Source organism: Olea europaea, chromosome 3 (genome assembly GCF_002742605.1).
Source record: "Olea europaea var. sylvestris chromosome 3, O_europaea_v1, whole genome shotgun sequence".
NCBI classification, from domain to species: domain Eukaryota; kingdom Viridiplantae; phylum Streptophyta; class Magnoliopsida; order Lamiales; family Oleaceae; genus Olea; species Olea europaea.
In genome coordinates this window covers 2,117,390-2,137,847 of record NC_036239.1, presented here as the reverse complement: position 1 = coordinate 2,137,847, position 20,458 = coordinate 2,117,390, and the positions used below count along the sequence as shown (strand labels likewise).

The window sequence follows — 20,458 nt, the reverse complement described above, 5'->3', positions numbered from 1 at the left end:
CCACTTTGCTATCGTTAATGTAGGCCAATTGCCGAATCACGTAAATCTTTGTTTGTTTTCTTTCTTCGTTGATTACATATTATTCATCATTGTTGTCGTACAAGTCACAACATATTCGTGCCGAAATGTGTAGAATGGTAGTGTTTTTAAATACTCGTAAACTCTGAATTTTTGGAAGACAAAGACAGTCGATTAAGTGAATCTTGCATGATAGTCAATAAAAAGATTCCAGCAATAATGTAGGTCGCATTGAACAATGAATTAAAAGTAACTGCTACACTGGTGATTATTAGAACTATAGTATTAGGAAGAATTTGGACACACAAATGTTCCAAATTTCATCCCCGGAGAAGCAGCAGGAGCCTCAAAAGCATTCAAAGTACTTCTAATGCATTGGAAAGTAATAATTGATAAATTTGACACTTAAAACTGACTTATTTTCATAAACTTTTTCTGTTACAAATCAAGTTATTGTAGAAGCTTGACCAGTTTTTCAACATTCATGTAGGAAGATCCTCCAGGCACAGTTGCCTCCTCTGCTTTCTTCTTCCACTCCATAGTTTTCTCCTTCATTTTCTTCCTTTTCTCGCCGTCCATAAGCTCTCTTACGAGCTTTTCCACCTCGTCTCTCTTCACATTATTGTCTATTTCCATTCCCATACCCCATTCCACACAACTGTACCTACAATTTGTTTGTTGCTCAGCAAAGAAAGGCCAGCAAATCACTGGCACACCACCTCCTATACTTTCTATGGTTGAATTCCACCCACTATGTGTCAAGAAACCTCCAATTGCAGGGTGCTTTAGAACTTGTTCTTGCGGGCACCAGCTGACTAACATGCTTCTATCTTCTGTTTCTGTCAGGAATTCCGGAGGTAACATGGCTGAATCACCGGCGACAATATCAGGCCTAATTATCCACAAAAATGACTTCTTACTATTTGCTAATCCCCATGCAAATTCAGTTAGCTGTTGTGCAGTTACTACAGTTATGCTCCCAAAATTCACATACACAACAGAATTTGGTTCTTTAGTGTTCAGCCAGTTAATACATTCAGAATTTTCCTTCCACAGACTCGAGCTCAACGAATTGTATCTTTCATCGTGAATGTTATTCATCATCAGTTGCAGAGGCCCGACTGTGTAAATGCGGGGATACATGGCAGAGAGCGCGTCCAAAACATCTTGTTCTAGAGCATCAAATGTATTGAAAATGAGTGCTTTGGCTTTGGGAACAGCCTCAACTTCACTCATCAAAAAATTGAGCAGCAAGTCATTTGAATCAGTCGTTCTGATGAAGCTAGGAATATCCCTCAATCGAATATCCTTCGTTCCAGGAACCCAATCAAGAGATGTTTCCAAGTAACCATTTGTTACCTGGCTCATGTCTGCAAATTCGGGTAAACTTTAGCAAAATAATATTCACACGGGTTGAATCACGTGATAACTGGTCAATTCCAAGATTATACAGTGGGACTTCCCCTTTCTATTTTTATATGTTGATTAAGTTTTCAATATGGCACTTGCTCAAAAAGTAGCATCTTTGCATGATTTGAAGTTTTTCTGGATTGGACTATTGTGCAATTATTGGATTAGACTATGGTGCGCCCTTATCCTTCTCGTAGTCCAATTTTGGGTAATCATATTTGATACCAATGCGATATGGGAACACGAAAGATTTCTCGACGGCCTTTCTAGACGAAACAACCACCGACAAATGACTTTTCACAATAAACATTTATTTTTCTATTAAAATTTTGGACAGTGAAAATAAATTTAATACCCGGGATAGGTCAAATACTTGAACGAACATGTTGCGAAAACAAAAGGGAGGTTACGTCTTAGTCAAACTTGGAGATGAAAGTGTTGGACGTTGGAATGAGACGAAGATGTCATTATCCTAAATATTGGCAACAACATGGTGGTGAAAAAAGGAAAGAGAGGGAGGAGTCGACTTGCAAATCCATCTCTGAGGCAAACTTTTAAACTTTCAGATTAAATGGCTGTACAAAATTTTCTGTGGACGTTAGTTTCAGAAATCCACAAGATTGAAATAGTTTGTTATATACATACCTTCGAGAGGCGTATAGCCTTTATCCACAAGAGGCCGATACTGCGTGTAACCGAGGAAACCACAAGCACTGGTAGTCCAGAACAGCACTTCGGGAAGTCCAAACTGCTCGGCCGCCTTGACAGTAAAGCTCATGACGCCATCAGACACTATGCATGTTACCGGAGGTACTTCTGGTGCGGCGTTATTGAGCTTCGTCAGCAGGCTGCAGAACGGCAGCAAGCAAGTTTTGGATGTAGATTCACATAGTGATGGTATGTCTTGGGTGGCGTCGGCATCGGATGGCGGCAGGCCGTCAGGAATAGTCTCAAACCGGAAGTCCGGTGGGCCCTCAAGGGCGGCAGGACCACGGGATTTAAGCAGGCGTTTGTAGTTGTACTCCGTGTGAACAAAGGTTATGTAGAATCCATGGTGGTGGAGAAGCTTGGCCAATTTGAGCATCGGGTTTACGTGACCCTGTGCTGGATATGGTATGCATACAGCATGGGGCTTATCACTTGAGGTGGAAACCATCTTTCTCTGTGTCTCACTCTCACACACTCGGAGGTTTGAGTTTGAAGAGCAGCAGCAGAGATGGAGAACTTAAATGATAAAAGAGTACAAAATAGGCACACAAATGGCTAATTTGAAGCATACCTCCTGTGCAAACTTTGCCTCGACGGCCCGGCAGCTCAAGTTGCCTTTTAAATAAATAAATAAATAAATAAAAAAAAATATATATATATATATATATATATATATATATATATATATCTTTATTAAAATTTGATTTAAAATTTTAATTTAATTTCAGATGAATATATGAATTCTAAATTAATTTTGCGCCTGTTTGATTCTCAATAATCGAAAAGAGAGAAATTTCAATAGTGTTTTTAAAAGAATGTGTGGTTAAAAAAAAATTTGAAAAAATATTTAAACTATTTTTTAATATGTGAACGTGCAATTCAAAATAATTATGTAATAACTATAAAATAAAATAATGAAAATCACACATGCCCTTGGTCTGATGATTCTCCCACTTGCCTTTCACTCAAATGTCAACTGTATAAATGCCGACTGCGTCCCATTGCGTGCGATAAATTGCAAAATTAACATGATTCCATTGCACGACACCTAATTGATATTTTATTTGTCAATAATTGTGACAACCATAAAGATCGGATCATATAATATTTTAATACTTTCTTTGGGAAACAGAATTGAGTTGTGCTTTGTTTTATTCAATTAGTGTATGCTTTTGATGCAATGAATCACGATGATATGGTTCTAATAAAAAAGTGTCGTCCCACAAATGGAGCAAAGAAATTTTTATCTTTATTGATTTTTCCATGTTGATGAGGACAGATTGATAAATAATAACAAGCACAAAATGGTATTAACAATTATTGGCAAAGTTTGGGAAAAATATCTGTTTTCTCAAAATCAATAAAGTAGTTTAAGCACGTTCCTCTTAATTAGAATAACGATAAAACTGTTTGTACAGGGCCTAATTGGCGTCCCCTTGCCGGATCCACAAGCATCCCCTCTCAATTCGGCTCCCTAGACGGCTAGGGCCACGTGGCCCTGTTCGTGCAACAAAACCCTCCGAATAACTAGAATGCCTGAGTGCTTGAGAATAAGAAAATATTATTCAATCTAATCACTTAGATGTTTAGTGTTAAGTTTGTGATCCAAATTAAGATGGATTTTTTTTTTTTTTTGAAATAAAGTGTTTCCTTATTTTCATTGGGGAAAATTTGGAGCAAAGAATTTATTTATCTTTACTGATTTTTACATGTTGATGAGGACAGATTGACAAATAATAACAAGCACAAAATGGTATTAATAATTGTTGACAAAGTTTGGGGAAAATATCTGTTTTGCAAAATCAATTAAGTGGTTTAAGCACATTCCTCTTCATTAGAATAACTAGGAACGCCTGAATACTTGAGAATAAGATAATATTATTTAGTCTAATCACATAGGTGTGTAACATTTGTCTATGTGACTCCTGCATTTTTTAATCAATATAAATACATTGAGACGGAAGAAATGAAAGTGAAAATGTCTATGCTAAGGCCTAAGAGAGCAAATAAATGAATAAATAAAATGAGATGAATGTTTCGCTCTTAGAAGGGAAATAATGAATTGTTAGAATGGACGATTTAGAAGATTCATGTAATCGGATGACATGTATGATTAGGTCCCATCTGTACAGTTGCACAATTTTACAAAGAAATAGTCCCACTTATTTCTCTAAAAGACAAGGGAAATATAATCAATATCATTTGATAAGATATTTGACTCGGTCTCTTTTCTTTTTTCTTTTTTCGAAGCCATTTTCACTTCAATTGGCTATAGAGACATGCTCAAAAATAGGGTGGACACGTGTTGAAGCCAGATTGAACACTTTAAAAAAAATTAAAAAGAAAAAAAAAAACCAACTAATTTCTATCAAATTAATCTGTCCTCTGATTCCCTTTTTTTAGTCTGTCTAACTGGCTTTATTCTTGTTTTTTAATTATTGGACCGAGATTTAGTTAGCTATTGTTCTTTTTCCTTTTTTTTCTTCTTGATGAGAGGTAGGACTGTCAATGAATTGGATTTTGATCCGAATTCGGTGAAATTAATGGGAGATGGATTTGGGACATCAGTCCGATAATCAGATCAAGATCTGAATCCGATAATCCATGAACTAAATGGAGCACATATGAATATAGGTCAATCCGATCTTATTTATTATAATAATATAATATATATTTTATATATTATCGCATAATATATTGAAACTTGTATTATACTTAAACATAATTTTCAAATAACTAATAATATTAGATAATAGTATAATGTAGTTAATTGAAATATATGAAGAGATTTAATTTTTTATTAATTAAAATAAGATAAAAATAATAATTAATTTATTTTATAAATTAAACAAACAAAGGAACCAATACTGGAATTGCTTTCGTTATTTTCAACTTATCACTTCCCACATCGGATACTCACTAGAATATCATAAAATTTAAAAGTGGAAACTACACAATTCCATACTTTAGAAATTCACAATTCCAAAATAAGATGGGTAGTTTAATCATTCAAAAATCGGATGTTTTATTTTAATTAATATTTTTTTTAAATAAATATTTTTACTAATACTCCATTACACAATCAAACCCTAATTAATTCCCAATATTCTCTCTCTCTCTCTCTCTCTCTACATTTTTCTCTCGTCTCACACACGCTCTCTATATTCTCAAAAGAAACACAGGTGTTTGCGTGGTGGTGGATGAGGTGTAGTGGTTGTATGGTGGCGGCGAATCTGGCGGTGGTGCGTGTGCTGGTGGTAGATCTAGCGGTGGTGCATGTGGTGTGGCGATTTGGTGGTGGTATTTTCGTGGAGTAGCAGTGTTGTTGTAGGGGTGAGTGTGTGGTGTGGCAGTATGCGACGGTGGCAAATCTAACGGTGGTGGATGTGTTGGTAGCGGTCTGGCAGTGGTGTTGTCGTGGTGTGGCAGTGTGTGGCGATGTTGTAGGGGTTTGGCGGTGTTGCTGTAGTAGTGTGTGGTGTGGCAATGTGCGGCAGTGGGGGATCTGGCGGTGGCGTATTTGGTGTGGCGGTCTGGCGGTGGTGTGACAGTGTATGGCGGTGGTGTGTGTGTGGTGCGGCAGTGTGTGGCGGTGGTGGGAGGTGTTGCTGTAGGGTGATGGTGTGGCGGTGTATGGTGGTAGTGTTGATTTTGTTTGAGACAGTAGTGTTGCTGTAGGGTAATAGCTGTGGTGGATCCAACGGTGACGATTGCGTTGGTGATATTGGAGGCAGTGATTGTTTGGTAATGGTCACAGATTAATTGGTTGATTGTGACTATTAAATTAGTTAATCTGTGACCAGTGTGATCATGAAAAAGATAAATTGTGACTAAGAAATAATGTGTAATCTAAAAAATTAATAATTTGTGACTGTCTAATAAATTGTGACATATAATATTTGTAACCTGTGAACTATAATTTTTTTTATTCGTAATCGAAAAATAATATGTGACTTATAAATTTTTGATTTGTGATCGAAAAATAAGTTGTGACCAATAATTTGATAAGTCGTGACTAAAAATTAATCCGTAACTAATTAATTTTTTGATTTGTGATCGATGAACAAACTGTGACCTACAAAATTTTTGAATTGTGATCGTAAAATAATTTGTGACATAAAATTTTTGATTTGTGACTAAAAAATAATAAGTGACTAATTAAGTTGTTAATTTGTGACCAAATTGTATAAATATGTGACCTAATATATTTAATTAATTAATTAATTAATTGAATCATAAATAAATTTTAATAAAAATCTGATTTTTGAAATTTAAAACTTGTTTTCTTAAGTAACAAGTTTGAAATATGTCATACTTAATCTCTTACTTAAGAAATTTTCCCAATTTAAAATCTATAAATAAGTGGGCTAAGAATTGGATAAAAATCTATCTAAGCCTTTTAATTTTAGGGTTAGAAGTTGATTAAAATTTTTATTTTTCTAACTTTTTCAATTTCGGATCAAGTTATCGGATCGGATATCCGATAACACGACGAGTCGGATATGGATTTAACAATCAAATATCCATTGAATTATCGGACTGGATCGAATAAGATAATTTTCTTAATGGATCGGAATGGATTGAATTTGAGCAGATTCAATTCATATCCAATTCATTTATAACCCTAATAAGAGGCTTTCCCAAAAGTCTGGTTATCCATTTAAATGAGTCGTAAATTATTCTTATCAAATTTCCTTATATTTAAGAATATTGATATGATCCAATCACATGAGTAGGTGCGGTAAGTAACATTAGTAGATTAACATATTCTAAGCCTAACGGATGGTCCCTATCCCCGGAAATTCAAGCCAAATAGCATTAGAATATAACATCGTTCAAAACTACTCGTATAGTTTTGTATATTTTTCAAGTTTTAAGAATGCAAATAAAAATTGTAAAACGGCTCATTTTAACACCACTAGTCATGTCGTCTAGATCTAACAGTCGAACAAAACTATTTAGATCCATGAAAAATAATCGGTGAAGAAAATAGAACTTATACAAAAAAATCGAGTGTTGACACTTGCAAAAGCTTTCTTATTTTCGATGAAAATAAAGTTTGCGAATTGTAATTCGCAGGTATACGTGGTCGGAAGAAAGGTCTGGACCCGAAAATCTTCCAACCAAGAACCAGAAATAATTAGAAGTTAAGACAAAATTTATTAGTACATTATGGGGATATTTTACATGTGAAAGGCCGGAGTGTCTTTTTCTTGTGGCATAGATATTATTCAATTCACAAAGGAAATGTCGAACGTCGAAACAAACTTTGCACCTAAATGGGGTCCCCCGAAAGTTTCTCGGGGATGAACTTTTGTAGGATTAGAGATTGAGCACCTTCGACAATTCTCTTTATAACTTCACTTGCTGGTAAAATTTCCTTGATGAGGCCAACGCCTTGACCGGCATACATTGCCATGCTTTCAATGTCACCGGTAGTTGTCACGTTTGGAACAGTGCCAGCAAAACGACGAATCTCTTTTTCCTGAAAGCAGCAAATCAGGCCAATGAAGTTGTATAATGGGAAAAAAAAGTTGCATTTATTGACGGAAAGTCCATATATTCACCATTCCATGTATGTTTGAACGGCCAATGATGGGTTGATTGGTCTCATTTTCATGACTCGGAAGAGTCCTCCAATCCATGAAGAAAGGAGTTTCTAGTACACGTTGAGGAGCTCCTGGCCACCTGGCACGGCCAAATACATCTGTGTACTCGGTTTTATCTAGTTCCACCAATTTCCTCTTGTAGATAGGGTGAGCGTGGCTCTCCTCGGTTGCAAGGAACCTGTATCGTGTGTGGTCAATTCTTAAAATAGCGTGTCTAATCTTGAGTGTGAAATACACACATGGAAAAACACTCAAAAAACGCTTCAAAGGAAATGCAGTCTCATACCTTGTGCCTAGTGCAACAGCCTGCGCTCCAAGGGCCAGAGCAGCTACATAGCCACGCCCGTCAACAATCCCCCCAGCAGCAATTACAGGAATATCACGATTGTGGACAAGATCAACTACTCTTGGCAACAAAGTGAATAAGGTATCCTGAAAATTTTCAACTTAATAAGTAGTTTAATTGTAAGAAACTCAATTCAACCCTGATGAAAGACACTTCGGAAACCTTTAATGCCATGAAATGTTTTCCGTTACATCCTCGCTCTGAAGAAACTTCAAATTGATACGCACCAAAAAGGGGTTAGTCACAAAGAAAGGCTGAAAGAAATTAACAATAGGGAAAAAGGAAAAATGAAAATCTATTACTTTTGGGATTCTTTGGAAAAGGGAACCTGATAAACCAGGAAACCCATGACTGGTATTCCGGTTAACAGTTAAACCATCCTACTTAATGGTTCTTTTACCGATTTTTGTTCATCAAGTTAATAACATATAACTGGACTGGATTTTGTTCCAGTTCCCCATTTTTCCCTGTTGAACCAGCCAATCCGGTCTGGTCTTCACAACATTGGAAAAACATGAACACCGATGACATGCACTTGCCTTCGTTCTGTCAAAGGTCATGACTGCACATGCTAATTGAAGTCTAATGCAGGCTCATGCTCATTATCTTCACTTGGTACACACTTCAAGAAAAATATGATAAACTCTGCACCTCATATTTGGTGACAATGTAATGTATAAAAAATGCCAACTGTGGAAAGACTATTTGGTGTAAACATACCACAGATTCTGGTGACTTCAAATAGGAAGTAATTGTAATAATTTTCAACTCTTCGAAAAGATTGAGTAATTTGATAGTTTCCATAAAATTACATGAACAACAGAAAACAGAAAAGCAATTGTACCTGACCTATTACATGCCCTCCAGCTTCCACCCCTTGAACCATTATTGCATCTACACCCACATCAATAGCTCTCTTTGCTTCTTCGAAGCTTCCAACCTTAAGATAACAATATGGAAGTAACAAGATTCTCAGTAAGACGTAAATCCTCAAATACTATGACAACAAGTACATCCTCAGTCTTTGTCTATCATAGTGACAGAAATGCCTATAATGCAGGATTTTGAACTATTTTCAACACATGTTGTGTAGTTTGAGGATGGGTTTAGAACTTACTTGAGGTACAACTTTGACACCAGCTTGATGAGCCTCAAGCACAAGATCTTCTGAGCATTCTCCCCAGCTAAGCTGCAATACTGCAACCTTTTCATCCAGTATAGCCCTTATGTTTTCCTTATGAGGAAATGCCAGTACAACACCCACTCCAAAAGGTTTATCAGTCAAGGTTCTAGTCTTCCTTATCAGCTCTCTTAGATGATCTGGTGCCTCCTGTTACACACGTGAATTCGATAAAGCATGTTATTACTTAAATGTTATACAAATAAAAAACATGCTTGAAATTATGTAATAGCAGATAATTATGCAAACATATAGAAAAAGAGAGAGGGGAAACAATTGGGTCGTCGTCTTTTCTTATCCCAATTAGGAAATTACCCAATCGTAGGGATCAAGAAAGGGAAAGCTAAAAAGGAAAGGAAACAGTAATAACTAACTGAAAAGTGAGAACTGACCCAGTCTGGGGCTCTGAGAAGACCAAGTCCACCAGCATTAGCAACAGCAGCCACAAGCTCCGGACCCGAGATATCGGGTCCCAATGGTGCCTGAACTATTCCATATTCAAATCCCAATATCCCTCTCCAACCCATCCCAATATCTATCTCCGTCTAGTATGTAAATTCAGTGGGAGGCTGACTATTTATCTCTTTAGTATATATAGACGATGATTAAAGACAAGAAGTGAGAGCAGCACTGTATTATTAGGGCTGCGGGAAGTGGAAGTTTTCTCCTTCGATTCCACAACGTAAGCATTGTCTTTAAATTTAGTAGTGCGCTTTAACGTAAGCCACGACGTACTTTGGAGTTTGTCTGTTTTCAGACCGCCGCCACTTCTCTCATACATTATTGGACCCGCCTCTATGAAAAAATAAAAAAAAAAAAGTTTGAACCCCAACTTTGAGGGCTCTCACCGCTTCGTCTCTAGAGCTTTGTGAGAGAGGTAAATTGCGGGATGTGCCCTAACAGACCAGGGACCAAGAGCTGTCTGTACACTGCGCTACAAAGAGTCCAATTCCATGTTTCAGGAATCGAACCACCACACTGCAGCTGTCAGCAAGACGTGAGATAATCTCACTCATGTCCTTTGCACCACTGAACTATGCCTCGGAGGGCCGCCTCTATGAATATAATTCAATCCAAGAAAGGTCACTCTTGAGGCACTTCAACTTGGATGATGGTTGAGTGAGGCACTTCAACTTGGATGATGGTTGGCAATATCCTTATCTAGCCTAGTATATTATTTAAGAAATTTAGAGTTAAACTACTTTGCCTGAAAAAATTTGACACAATACTTGACACCCTCTCACATATACATAAGTCCCACATGAATAAAAAAAAAAAAAAAATGAGTCTCCTATTGTGAGTATCAATCATATTGCATTTCAATCATTTTTGAGCAAACTAGCATGGTTGAAAATTTTATATATGGATACCACCTCTTAATTATATTTATACTAACCTCTATTTAATATCCATTATTTATGAACTCATTTTTTCTCTAACATTCTCAAATAATTTTTCTTACTTTTTAATCACACATTCTTCAAAAAATCAATGTTACAAAACTTATTCTTCTAAAAATAGAATTCAGACCCTAAATATTTTTCATACAGAGAATTAAAAATGGTTAATGTTATTTTCAACATTCAAGTTTGAGGATCGAATTTGTAACCGTAAGTAAAAATTGCAGAAATTAAAAATGAAAGAACGCAGAGATTTTTCGCCTCGAAAGGGCCCGGATGTTCAATCGTGAGACCTAATCACCTGTTGAGCATCCACTAAGGGATTTAGCTCAAGATCCACTAGTATCAACCAAGAAACAATACAAATGTGCGAAGAAATCTCATATTTCTTCGTATTTCTCTCGCCTCTTTTCATAACAGAAAGAACCTCACAAAATCAGTATCTATCGATTGTACTAAACAATCAGATTCTATCACTAAGAACAATCATTTCAATCACAAAGATCGATTTCAATATTAGAGATCAAAACCCTAATTTTCACTCAGAGAACGGAGAAAGACGAAGAGACTGAAAGAAAGATCCAAAGAGTGTGAATAGTGCCAAGGTCAAGTATATATCTGATCAGTTCAACAGTCACAATCGAAGGACTAGAATGTAGCCACGTGGACGGCAGATTCACACTCCCTTTAGAAGCTAAAATCGTGTTTCCAAAATACGATTTGATAAAAGGGCCAGCAACCTGATTTTATATATTGTTGGCCTTAACATAGATGCGGCCCAATAGCCCAAGATTTAATGAGGCAGCCCAGATTTCTTAACAATCCCCACCTTGCTGAGTTGAATCTTGGTCTTTACTAATGAATCTTGTTACTAAATCAGTTAGTTTCACTTGCTCTACATTCCTGTAAAAACAAAAAAAAAAAAAAAAATTAAATCAGTTAACCTTATCATAAACAATACTTGAAGTTCTAAATTTATCACCCCTTTATGTGATATTTAGAATCTTCAATCAGAATTTAAATTTGTTTAGACGCAGTACCTTAGTTCCCAAATCAGAGGGATCGAACTCTATAGGAATTTTAACCAATTTGATCAAACCTTTTTCGACCATATTTCGCACAAAGTGAAATTTTATGTCTACATGTTTGGTTCTATCATGATATACAGGATTCCTGCTTAGATGTATTGCACTTTGATTATCTGTATAAATGTTAACAGAATTATTTGCAAAGCCAATTTCACTTAGTAAATTTCTTAACCAGATGCTTTCTTTGACAGCATCACAAGCTGCAATATATGCAGCTTCTATAGATGATAAGACAATTAATTTTTGTAATTGTGACTTCCAACTTATACATTCATTACACAAAGTAAAAATATAGGAGGATGTGGATCTTCTTCTATCTAAGTCACCAGCAAAATCTGAATCTGTGTAACCCCTCAAAGTTATCTTTTCATTGCTTCTTCTATACATTAGACCTAATTCAGATAACTCTTTTAAGTATCTTAACATCCATTTTATTCCAAGCCAGTGAGTTTCACCTGGGTTGGCCATGAACCTACTTAAAACATTAATTTCATGTGCTAGGTCAGGTCTTGTACAGACCATGAGATACATGATAAAACCTACAGTGTTAGCATAAGGTACTTTCTCCATTCTTTTTAATTCATCATCTGTTTTAGGTGATTGTTCACTAGACAGTTTAAAGTGATTAGCAATAGGAAGAGTAACTGGTTTACAATCGAGCATAGAAAATTTTTCAAGAATTTTCTTCACATAAGATTCTTGTTTTAGCACTAATATGTACTTATCTCTATCTCTATCTATTTCCATTCCAAGAATCCTTTTAGCTTGTCCTAAATCCTTCATTTCAAATTCAGACTTTAACTTTGATTTAATGAAGTCTATTTCATTTCTATCATGACAAGTAAGCAACATATCATCCACATATAATAACAAGTAAACTGATTTAGCTCCACCTGAACCTTTATAAAAGAGACAGGAATCATAACAGCTTTTTACAAAACCTAAAGTCTGCACAAATGAATCAAATACCATTGCCTAGGAGCTTGTTTAAGCCCATAAAGAGATTTTTTCAGCAAACAAACCTTTTCTGATTTTGATTTAATTTCAAATCCTTAAGGTTGAGTCATGTATATTGTCTCATCAAGATCAGCATTTAGAAATGCTGTGTTAACATCAAGTTGATCTAATTCCCAATTAAAATGAGCAGATAAAGCCAGTAAGATTCTAATTGTAGTATACTTGGCTACTGGAGAGAATATTTCATTATAGTCTACTCCTTCTTTTTGAGTGAAACCTTTAGCTACTAATCTAACTTTATATCTCTTATTTTCTGAGTTTGAATCTCCTTCTTTAATTTTAAAAATCCACTTACAGTCTACAATATTTTGATTCTTATATCTGTTAACCAAAATTTAGGTTTTATTTTTAATAAGAGAATCCATTTCCCCATCCATAGCTTCCTTCCAAAGCTTAGAATCAGGAGAATTAGTGGCTTCATCAAAAGATGTAGGTTCAAAATTTAAGGAGTCAAGTGCAGAATACAGAGTGACAAACTCTTCATTATTAAATCTGGTGGAGGGAATTATAGTTCTTCTTTCCCTATCTCTAGTTAGCTGATAATCAGCAAGAGTATTTATTGAAAATTTAGATTCATTTTCAGAATCATTTTCCTTATTATTTATTTCAGATTGGGAGTGTTCCACCTCAAAAGAATCATCTTGATTTACAGCATTTTTAGGTTGGACTTCCAGGGTGGTTTTATTCTCTGGTACAGATTCAAAAATTTTAGAGCCTTTAGATTTTAAACAAGGCATGTCATTCTCATTAAAGATGACATCTCTACTTATTATTATTTTAAAATCTTTTTGGTTTTTAACCCAAAGTCTATAGCCCTTAATTTCCTCTCCATATCCCAAGAAAACACATTTTTGGGATCTAGGCTCAAATTTGCCTTCACTTTGATGGGAATAAGCAGCACAGCCAACAACTTTGAGTTTACTATAGTCAGGTATTTTTCCATACCATAACATTTTAGGGACTTGAAAGTTAATAGCACTAGATGGACTTCTATTAATTCAATAGATGGCTTTGTTTAAAGCCTCACCCCCAAAAAACTTTTAAAAGTCCAGAACTATACAACATACACCTTACCTTTTCCAGCAGAGTTCTGTTCATTCTTTCAGCAACTCCATTTTGCTGAGGGGTATATGTTATAGTTCTATCTCTTAGAATTCCAACCTCTTTACAAAATGAGTTAAATTCAAAATTGCAGAATTCAAGACCATTGTCAGTTCTTAATGCTTTGACTTTCTTGTTTGTTTGATTTTCAATCATAGATTTCCATTGCTTAAACTTTTGAAAAGTTTCAGACTTTAGTTTTAAAAGAAATGTCCATACTTTTCTTGAATAGTCATCTATTATCAGAAAATAGTACCTAAATCCACTTAGGGTGTTTATTGATGCTGGACCCCAAAGGTCAGCATGTAAGTAGTCTAGTATAGAAGTGGATTTATGGGTTCCAGTTTTAAAGGTTAGTCTCTTCTGTTTTCCAATTAAACAGTTTTCACAAAAGTCTAATTTTTCAATGTTATCCTTTCAAAAACATCTTAGTTTATTTAAAATGATTAATCCCTGTTCTGAAATGTGTCCCATTCTTTTATGCCAAAGTAAGGATTTGTTAAACTCATAGTTTGAGGCAGTGGTACACTGACTTAAGACGGGCTCAGCATGGACAGTGTAAATTCCATTTATTTTAGGAGAGGAGATTACTTTATTTTCTCCTAAATTTAGGCTTATAAGACCTTTGTGAATATTGATATTGTATTTCTCATCTAATTCTCCCAAGGAAATAAGATTCCTTTTGAGTTCAGGAACATATCTTGTATTTCCTAGTTCAAGAATATAGTTGTTATCTAACAACAACTTTACCAATACCTTCTATTTGACAACTCATGTCATTCCCCATCTGAATTTGCCCTCCATTGAGGTCAACAAACTCAGAGAACCATTCCTTTGAAGGACACATGTAAAATGTGCATCCAGAGTCAAGGACCCATTCTTTTGAGTCTCTTTTGGTGGTATTAACAAGAACCACCCTCTGGATATCAGGTTCATTCTTGCAGGCAACAGCTGCAGAACCATCAAAATTATTTCTATCCTTCATGTCTAAAATTTTCTTAAAACAGTCTTTTATTAAGTGACCTGTTTTGCCACAGTAGTAGTATTTTCTCGTTTGATTCTTTGGTTTCACATGATTCTTATTCTTGTCTTTGACCTTATAAGTGGAGAACTTTCCCTTCTTATGAGGATTGGTATTGTATTGGTTATGTTTCTTATTGTGATTCAGCTTTTCTCTTATATAAAGCCCTTCATCAGACTTTGAGTCTTTTGACTCAACTTTTAATTCAAGTTCCTTATTTCTTAAGGCTGAAGTTACATATCCACAGTAAGATCTTGCCCCCCATATTCTAAGGCATTTCTAATGTCTCTATATCTTTCACTAAGAGAGTTTAATAGAGCAACAAGTTGTTGGTCATTAGAAATTTCCTCATCACAATTGTCTAGGTCCTGAATCATTTTAGTGAATTTGTCAAGATTTTCTTCTAAGCCAGATGATGGGTCAAATCTGAAGTTGTAGAATTGCCTTAAGAGATAACATTTATTTGGCATGGATTTAGTTGGGTAAAGTGATTCTAATTTTGTCCACAAAGCCTCAGCAAAAGTGGTTTCTCCCACTTTCCTAATCACGCTATCAGAGAGATGAAGAAAAACAGTATTCCATGCAGTATCATCTAGTTCTCTCCTCCTATAGGCACTGATTTCAGCAGCCCATGTGTTATCAAGGGCTGCAACACATCTTTACTGCAGTAGCAGTGCTCTCATTTTCTAGCGCTAGATATTAAAATCCCCAGTACCATTCCATGTTTCTAGTTCTAGCTTATATGCACTTGAAATGTTATCAGGTAAGTATGCAAACATGCAACTATGCAGTACACTGTATATATATATGATTCAGACAGATAATTGTAAGTAAGTAGATTTCTGAACAGAATAGGAGAATGCAATTATTCCTATCTAACAATAATTCATGAAACCAAATGTTAACTATGAATAGGTCTAAGGAGTGGTGACCTTTTATAAATCACTGCTCCCTCAGATTCCCAGACCTTCAGTGGGGTCTTGGACAAAGGAAAGCAGAGGAGAATCACTTACCTTAATAACCACTTTCAAGATTAACAAGAAACCAGTAACAAATTAAAGGGTAAGGTTCAGAAATATACCAAAAATCGAAGTTGTAAAAATTTAAGTATGTAAATTGGGACCAGACTACTGGAATGTAAGCAGCCTTTCACTGCAGAAGCAAGAAATAAACGAGTTACTAAAAACTCAGTATGAACTCAGTTGGAATCGGAATAAGTCAACTCGATTTGCCAGACTCAGTACGAGTCAGACCACTCAGGCAGACTCAGTTGAGTCAACTCATAAATTTTTCAGAAACTCAATAGCGAAGAACAAATCTTCAGTGAAATCGATGAACAGAAGAGAAAAAATTCAAAGCCAGAATAGATCTAACCAACAGTTGAATCGAAAGATTAACTCAAGGTATCAAAGAATTTTAAACATCAAATTTTACATTTGAAACAAAGAAACTGTAGATCTGAAAAAGTTTTCGAGAAAACATTGAAACTAGGGTTTTAAAAAAAAATTAGAAATCAAAAAACGGTTTCATAACCAGATGCTCTGATACCACCATTATTTTCAACATTCAAGTTTGAGGATTGAAAATGTAACCGTAAGTAAAAATTGCAGAAATTAAAAATGAATGAACACAGAGATTTTTCGCCCTCGAAAGGGCTCGGATATTCAATCGTGAGACCTAATCACCTGTTGAGCATCCACTAAGGGATTTAGCTCAAGATCCACTAGTATCAACCAAGAAACAATACAAATGTGCGAAGAAATCTCAGATTTCTTCGTATTTCTCTCGCCTCTTTTCACAACAGAAAGAACCTCACAAAATCAGTATCTATCGATTGTACTAAACAATCAGATTCTATCACTAAGAACAATCATTTCAATCATAAAGATCGATTTCAATATTAGAGATCAAAACCCTAGTTTTCACCCAGAGAACGGAGAGGGACGAAGAGACTGAAAGAAGGATCCAGAGAGTGTGAATAGTGCCAAGGTCAAGTATATATCTGATCAATTCAACAGTCACAATCGAAGGGCTGGAATGTAGCCACGCGGACGATAGATTCACACTCTCTTTAGAGGCTAAAATCGTGTTTCCAAAATACGATTTGATAAAAGGGCCAGCAACCCGGTTTTATATATTGTTGGCCTTAACATAGATGCGGCCCAATAGTCCAAGATTTAATGAGGTAGCCCAGATTTCTTAACAGTTAACAAACCTAAATCTACACTAATAGCAGAAAACAAATTATGTTCTCAAGTTGGAGAGATTCGATTTGTCCATTCTCATTAGCCCTATAATTTTCCCTTAGTATTGTGAATGTACAATTTTCTACTGTCTCTCTTTGCAACAGACTAGGATAGGTCAAATTATTTTTATTTACATATATTGAGAGATCAACAAATTTATTTACCATTAATTTTTAGATATTTATAATTTAAAACGATTATAAATAATTTTGAAGCATGGTTTTTAGTTAGAACTCAGGATACTTGTTGAGTCAGATATAATATGGTACTCTTCCTAACATATCTCGTATTAGCCAAAGATTTTAGTTCCGTTGTATCCAAAAAATAAATAAAAAATAGAGAGGAAAAGAAATAGAAGAGAATAAGGTACTAAATTTTTGTAACTTTAAATCAGTGACCTAAGAGGCCCGTCAAGACGAGCACTTTTTTGTTTGACAAGTGGCATTTTCTTGTTTTGAAGTTTAACTCAACAAAATTTCAACTGCAAAAATTTAAAAATGAAATAAATCCAACAAAAAATATATCATATCTTCAGTCCACAAACATAACTTTCTCTGTTTATGAACAAAGTATTATTGACTTCTGGTATTTAAAATTTTGAGATTATGTTTTTGTTAGAAACTTGAAAAATATAAATGAAGTTCTTATAACTAAAACTTGAAACTTGATTTTCATGCTTCGGTACGACTAACAAATATTTTAGAGGATTGCTTTAAATAAAAGTGAATTGAGGTTCCAATTAATTGGACCTAATCTTATACATATTGGATTGACCCATATGTAAACCCACATGTAGTTGGCCCAACCGATTTTGGTCTGGTGAATGGTAACGTTAGAGTACGCTGGCCGATGGCCCTTCAAATTTTGAACATGTGTTTCAATTTGAGAAAATTATCCCAAATCCTACCTTTTAATTTTCTATTTCAATGATCTTAGGTTGTTGATGGTGGCGGTGGGTTGTTGATGGAGGCAACGGCTCATTTTTGATTTTGTCGGAGATGTTGAAAGGGTGGGGTGAGTTAGGAAAGATGAAGGTCAATTTGTGACCATTGAATTGGATAGATAATTTAATTTGATAATTTTTTATTAAAAAATAAGTTGTGATCAATTAATTTTATGATTTGACTAAAAAATAAGTTGTGACCATTTAATTTGATAATTTATAATGGATAAATAAATGAAAACCTATAAAAATGTGTGATTTGTAACTAATTTGTAATTGTGACTTACATTTTGTGTCTTTGTGACTGTGATGTTCTGTAATTGTGACTGTAAATGTATGTTATTTGATCTTAATTTATTTAATTAATACCACTTGATTTTTGAAAGAATTTCACAAATTTGAAAGCGTGTCTTTAAAGGTTATTATTTATGTTTTTTTCCCTTTAAATTTTCTACGTAAAATTGTGCAGTCCACTCTATACTTGTGATCTTCTTTTTTATTGGATAAATTCACATTGGTTAAATATAAAAATGGGAAAAACGTAAAATTAACCTAATTTGCGAACCAAACTGTAATTTGCGTCTTTTTTAAAAATCAGAAAACTTACTTCATCCAAATAAAGAAAAACTTAAGAATACGTTCAATTCAATCAACAATTAAGACAAAACCCTAAATTGCTTAAAATTGTAGAGAGATTCGGAGAATGAAGTGTCGACCCGTAAGGTAAATTAAGCTAAAATGACCATCGTGTCTTCTTCTAGCAAGAGTTACTTTCATTAAACTTACGTAAAAATCATATTCACTAATAGGGTACTTAGTGCAATTTCCACTATAAAAATACTATTCAATAAATAAGAGTTTAGGCATAACACAATATTGAACATTACTCTTCCATCTTAAACATTCAACTTCATTAAGATGAGGAGTATCTCATGCGTTATTTAAGTTAATATTTTTAGTGAGAACTTGAAATATTTTTAAAATCTATCTTAATTATAAGTAGCAATGTTACAATTATGAACCTCCAAATGCAATTCAAATTGCCATTTGCCACTCTTTTTATTTATTTGTAGTTTATTTTTTATAATGCTTGTTTGGTTTAGATTTTAAGTTAATTAAAATCAATTTTTTTACCATTTTTTTCTCATAGATAGGACCGCTTTATCTTTAACGATCAAAAAATCAATTTTCAAAATCTCTAACAAACAAGACTTAACAGATGGAGTGGTCAACTTGCAGCTGGAACCAAAATTGGGCAAGAAATTAAAGAGAATTCGAATAATATAATACTCTACAGCTGTCAGATGACAAGTTTTATAAAGTCCAAGTTTGACTTGATTTTCAGTTTGCGTGCCAAACAAGACGTCAATTTTTAGATTTTGGCACTGTGCACGTCCACTAGCAAGTTGCAAGAATTAACACTTGTGTGAGTAGATTGTGTTTTGGTTCGATGTTTCTAGTCAATATCAAAAGTTTTTAATTGTTAAATATCCACATAAATAAATATTAATTAGTCAATTTGAACTTATCTATGTAGACGTAGTCACCTCGACACCTCGATCACTTAGAAGTGACATATAATTAATTCAGTTTCTATGTCCAATCAAAGTATTGATTTGTTTAGTATAACTTAGTAATCAGTATCAATAATTCCAGCTCACAAGGTTTGTACAGGCCCACTCACATGTCGAGTGGATGATGGGGTAAGTGGGTGATTATTTTTTTAAAAAAAAAATTACCCCACCCCTCTATGTAATGTGAGAGGCTAGTACAAGTCCTGTGAAACATGGCCTATACAGGTAGCAAGATTGAATTAGTATTTAAGAAATAGGAGCTTGGAACTTGGAAGCTCTTCTACACATTAAGTAGATTGAAAACCCTACAAATATTGTATATATTTTTCACGTCAATTCATTTTTCCGGAAGCCACAATATGAACCTATTTTCTTTCTAACGAGATCAAAATATAACTAGATTTCTACTACTAGTGAAAGCAAGCTAGCTCTTATCGATAATTCACATCCTCAACTAGATAAAGGAGTTGGTGAATTTCCACGATCAAATCAGCCTAATATAAAAAAAAAATGCCTCATTCTCAATTCTGATATCTTGAATCTTTTGAAGAAAAGATCACAATAATTGATCATAATCAATAAAAACAGGTATAAAATTTCACTTTATTAGTTTGGTGCAACTACTATATTACTTCAATTTAGTCCAATGATTATCGGTTCCTGTGCCCCTCATTCTACAATCCACACGACCTAATCAAATCATTTAATGTCGACTTCATCTACGTTGGTATACTGGATTACAGCTTCTTATCTTCATCTTGATAACAAATGGATCTCACTTCTCTACCAATCGTATT

At 34.7% G+C, this 20,458-nt stretch overlaps 2 protein-coding genes across 2 annotated transcripts; both read right to left on the bottom strand.

The window, feature by feature from the left end:
- Positions 1 to 226: 226 nt before the first annotated feature.
- Positions 227 to 2,713, bottom strand: LOC111381636 (7-deoxyloganetin glucosyltransferase-like). Its single transcript, XM_023005438.1, has 2 exons — positions 2,074 to 2,713; positions 227 to 1,388 (listed from the first exon to the last, which is right to left on the bottom strand). Exons 1-2 carry the CDS (start codon positions 2,582 to 2,584, stop codon positions 469 to 471), a joined length of 1,431 nt encoding a protein of 476 aa, XP_022861206.1. The 5' UTR covers positions 2,585 to 2,713; the 3' UTR covers positions 227 to 468.
- Positions 2,714 to 7,152: 4,439 nt separating this feature from the next.
- On the bottom strand, positions 7,153 to 9,960 carry LOC111381644 (nitronate monooxygenase). Its single transcript, XM_023005450.1, has 6 exons — positions 9,664 to 9,960; positions 9,209 to 9,421; positions 8,936 to 9,031; positions 8,032 to 8,177; positions 7,704 to 7,923; positions 7,153 to 7,621 (listed from the first exon to the last, which is right to left on the bottom strand). Exons 1-6 carry the CDS (start codon positions 9,796 to 9,798, stop codon positions 7,412 to 7,414), a joined length of 1,020 nt encoding a protein of 339 aa, XP_022861218.1. The 5' UTR covers positions 9,799 to 9,960; the 3' UTR covers positions 7,153 to 7,411.
- Between the last annotated feature and the right edge of the window lie 10,498 nt (positions 9,961 to 20,458).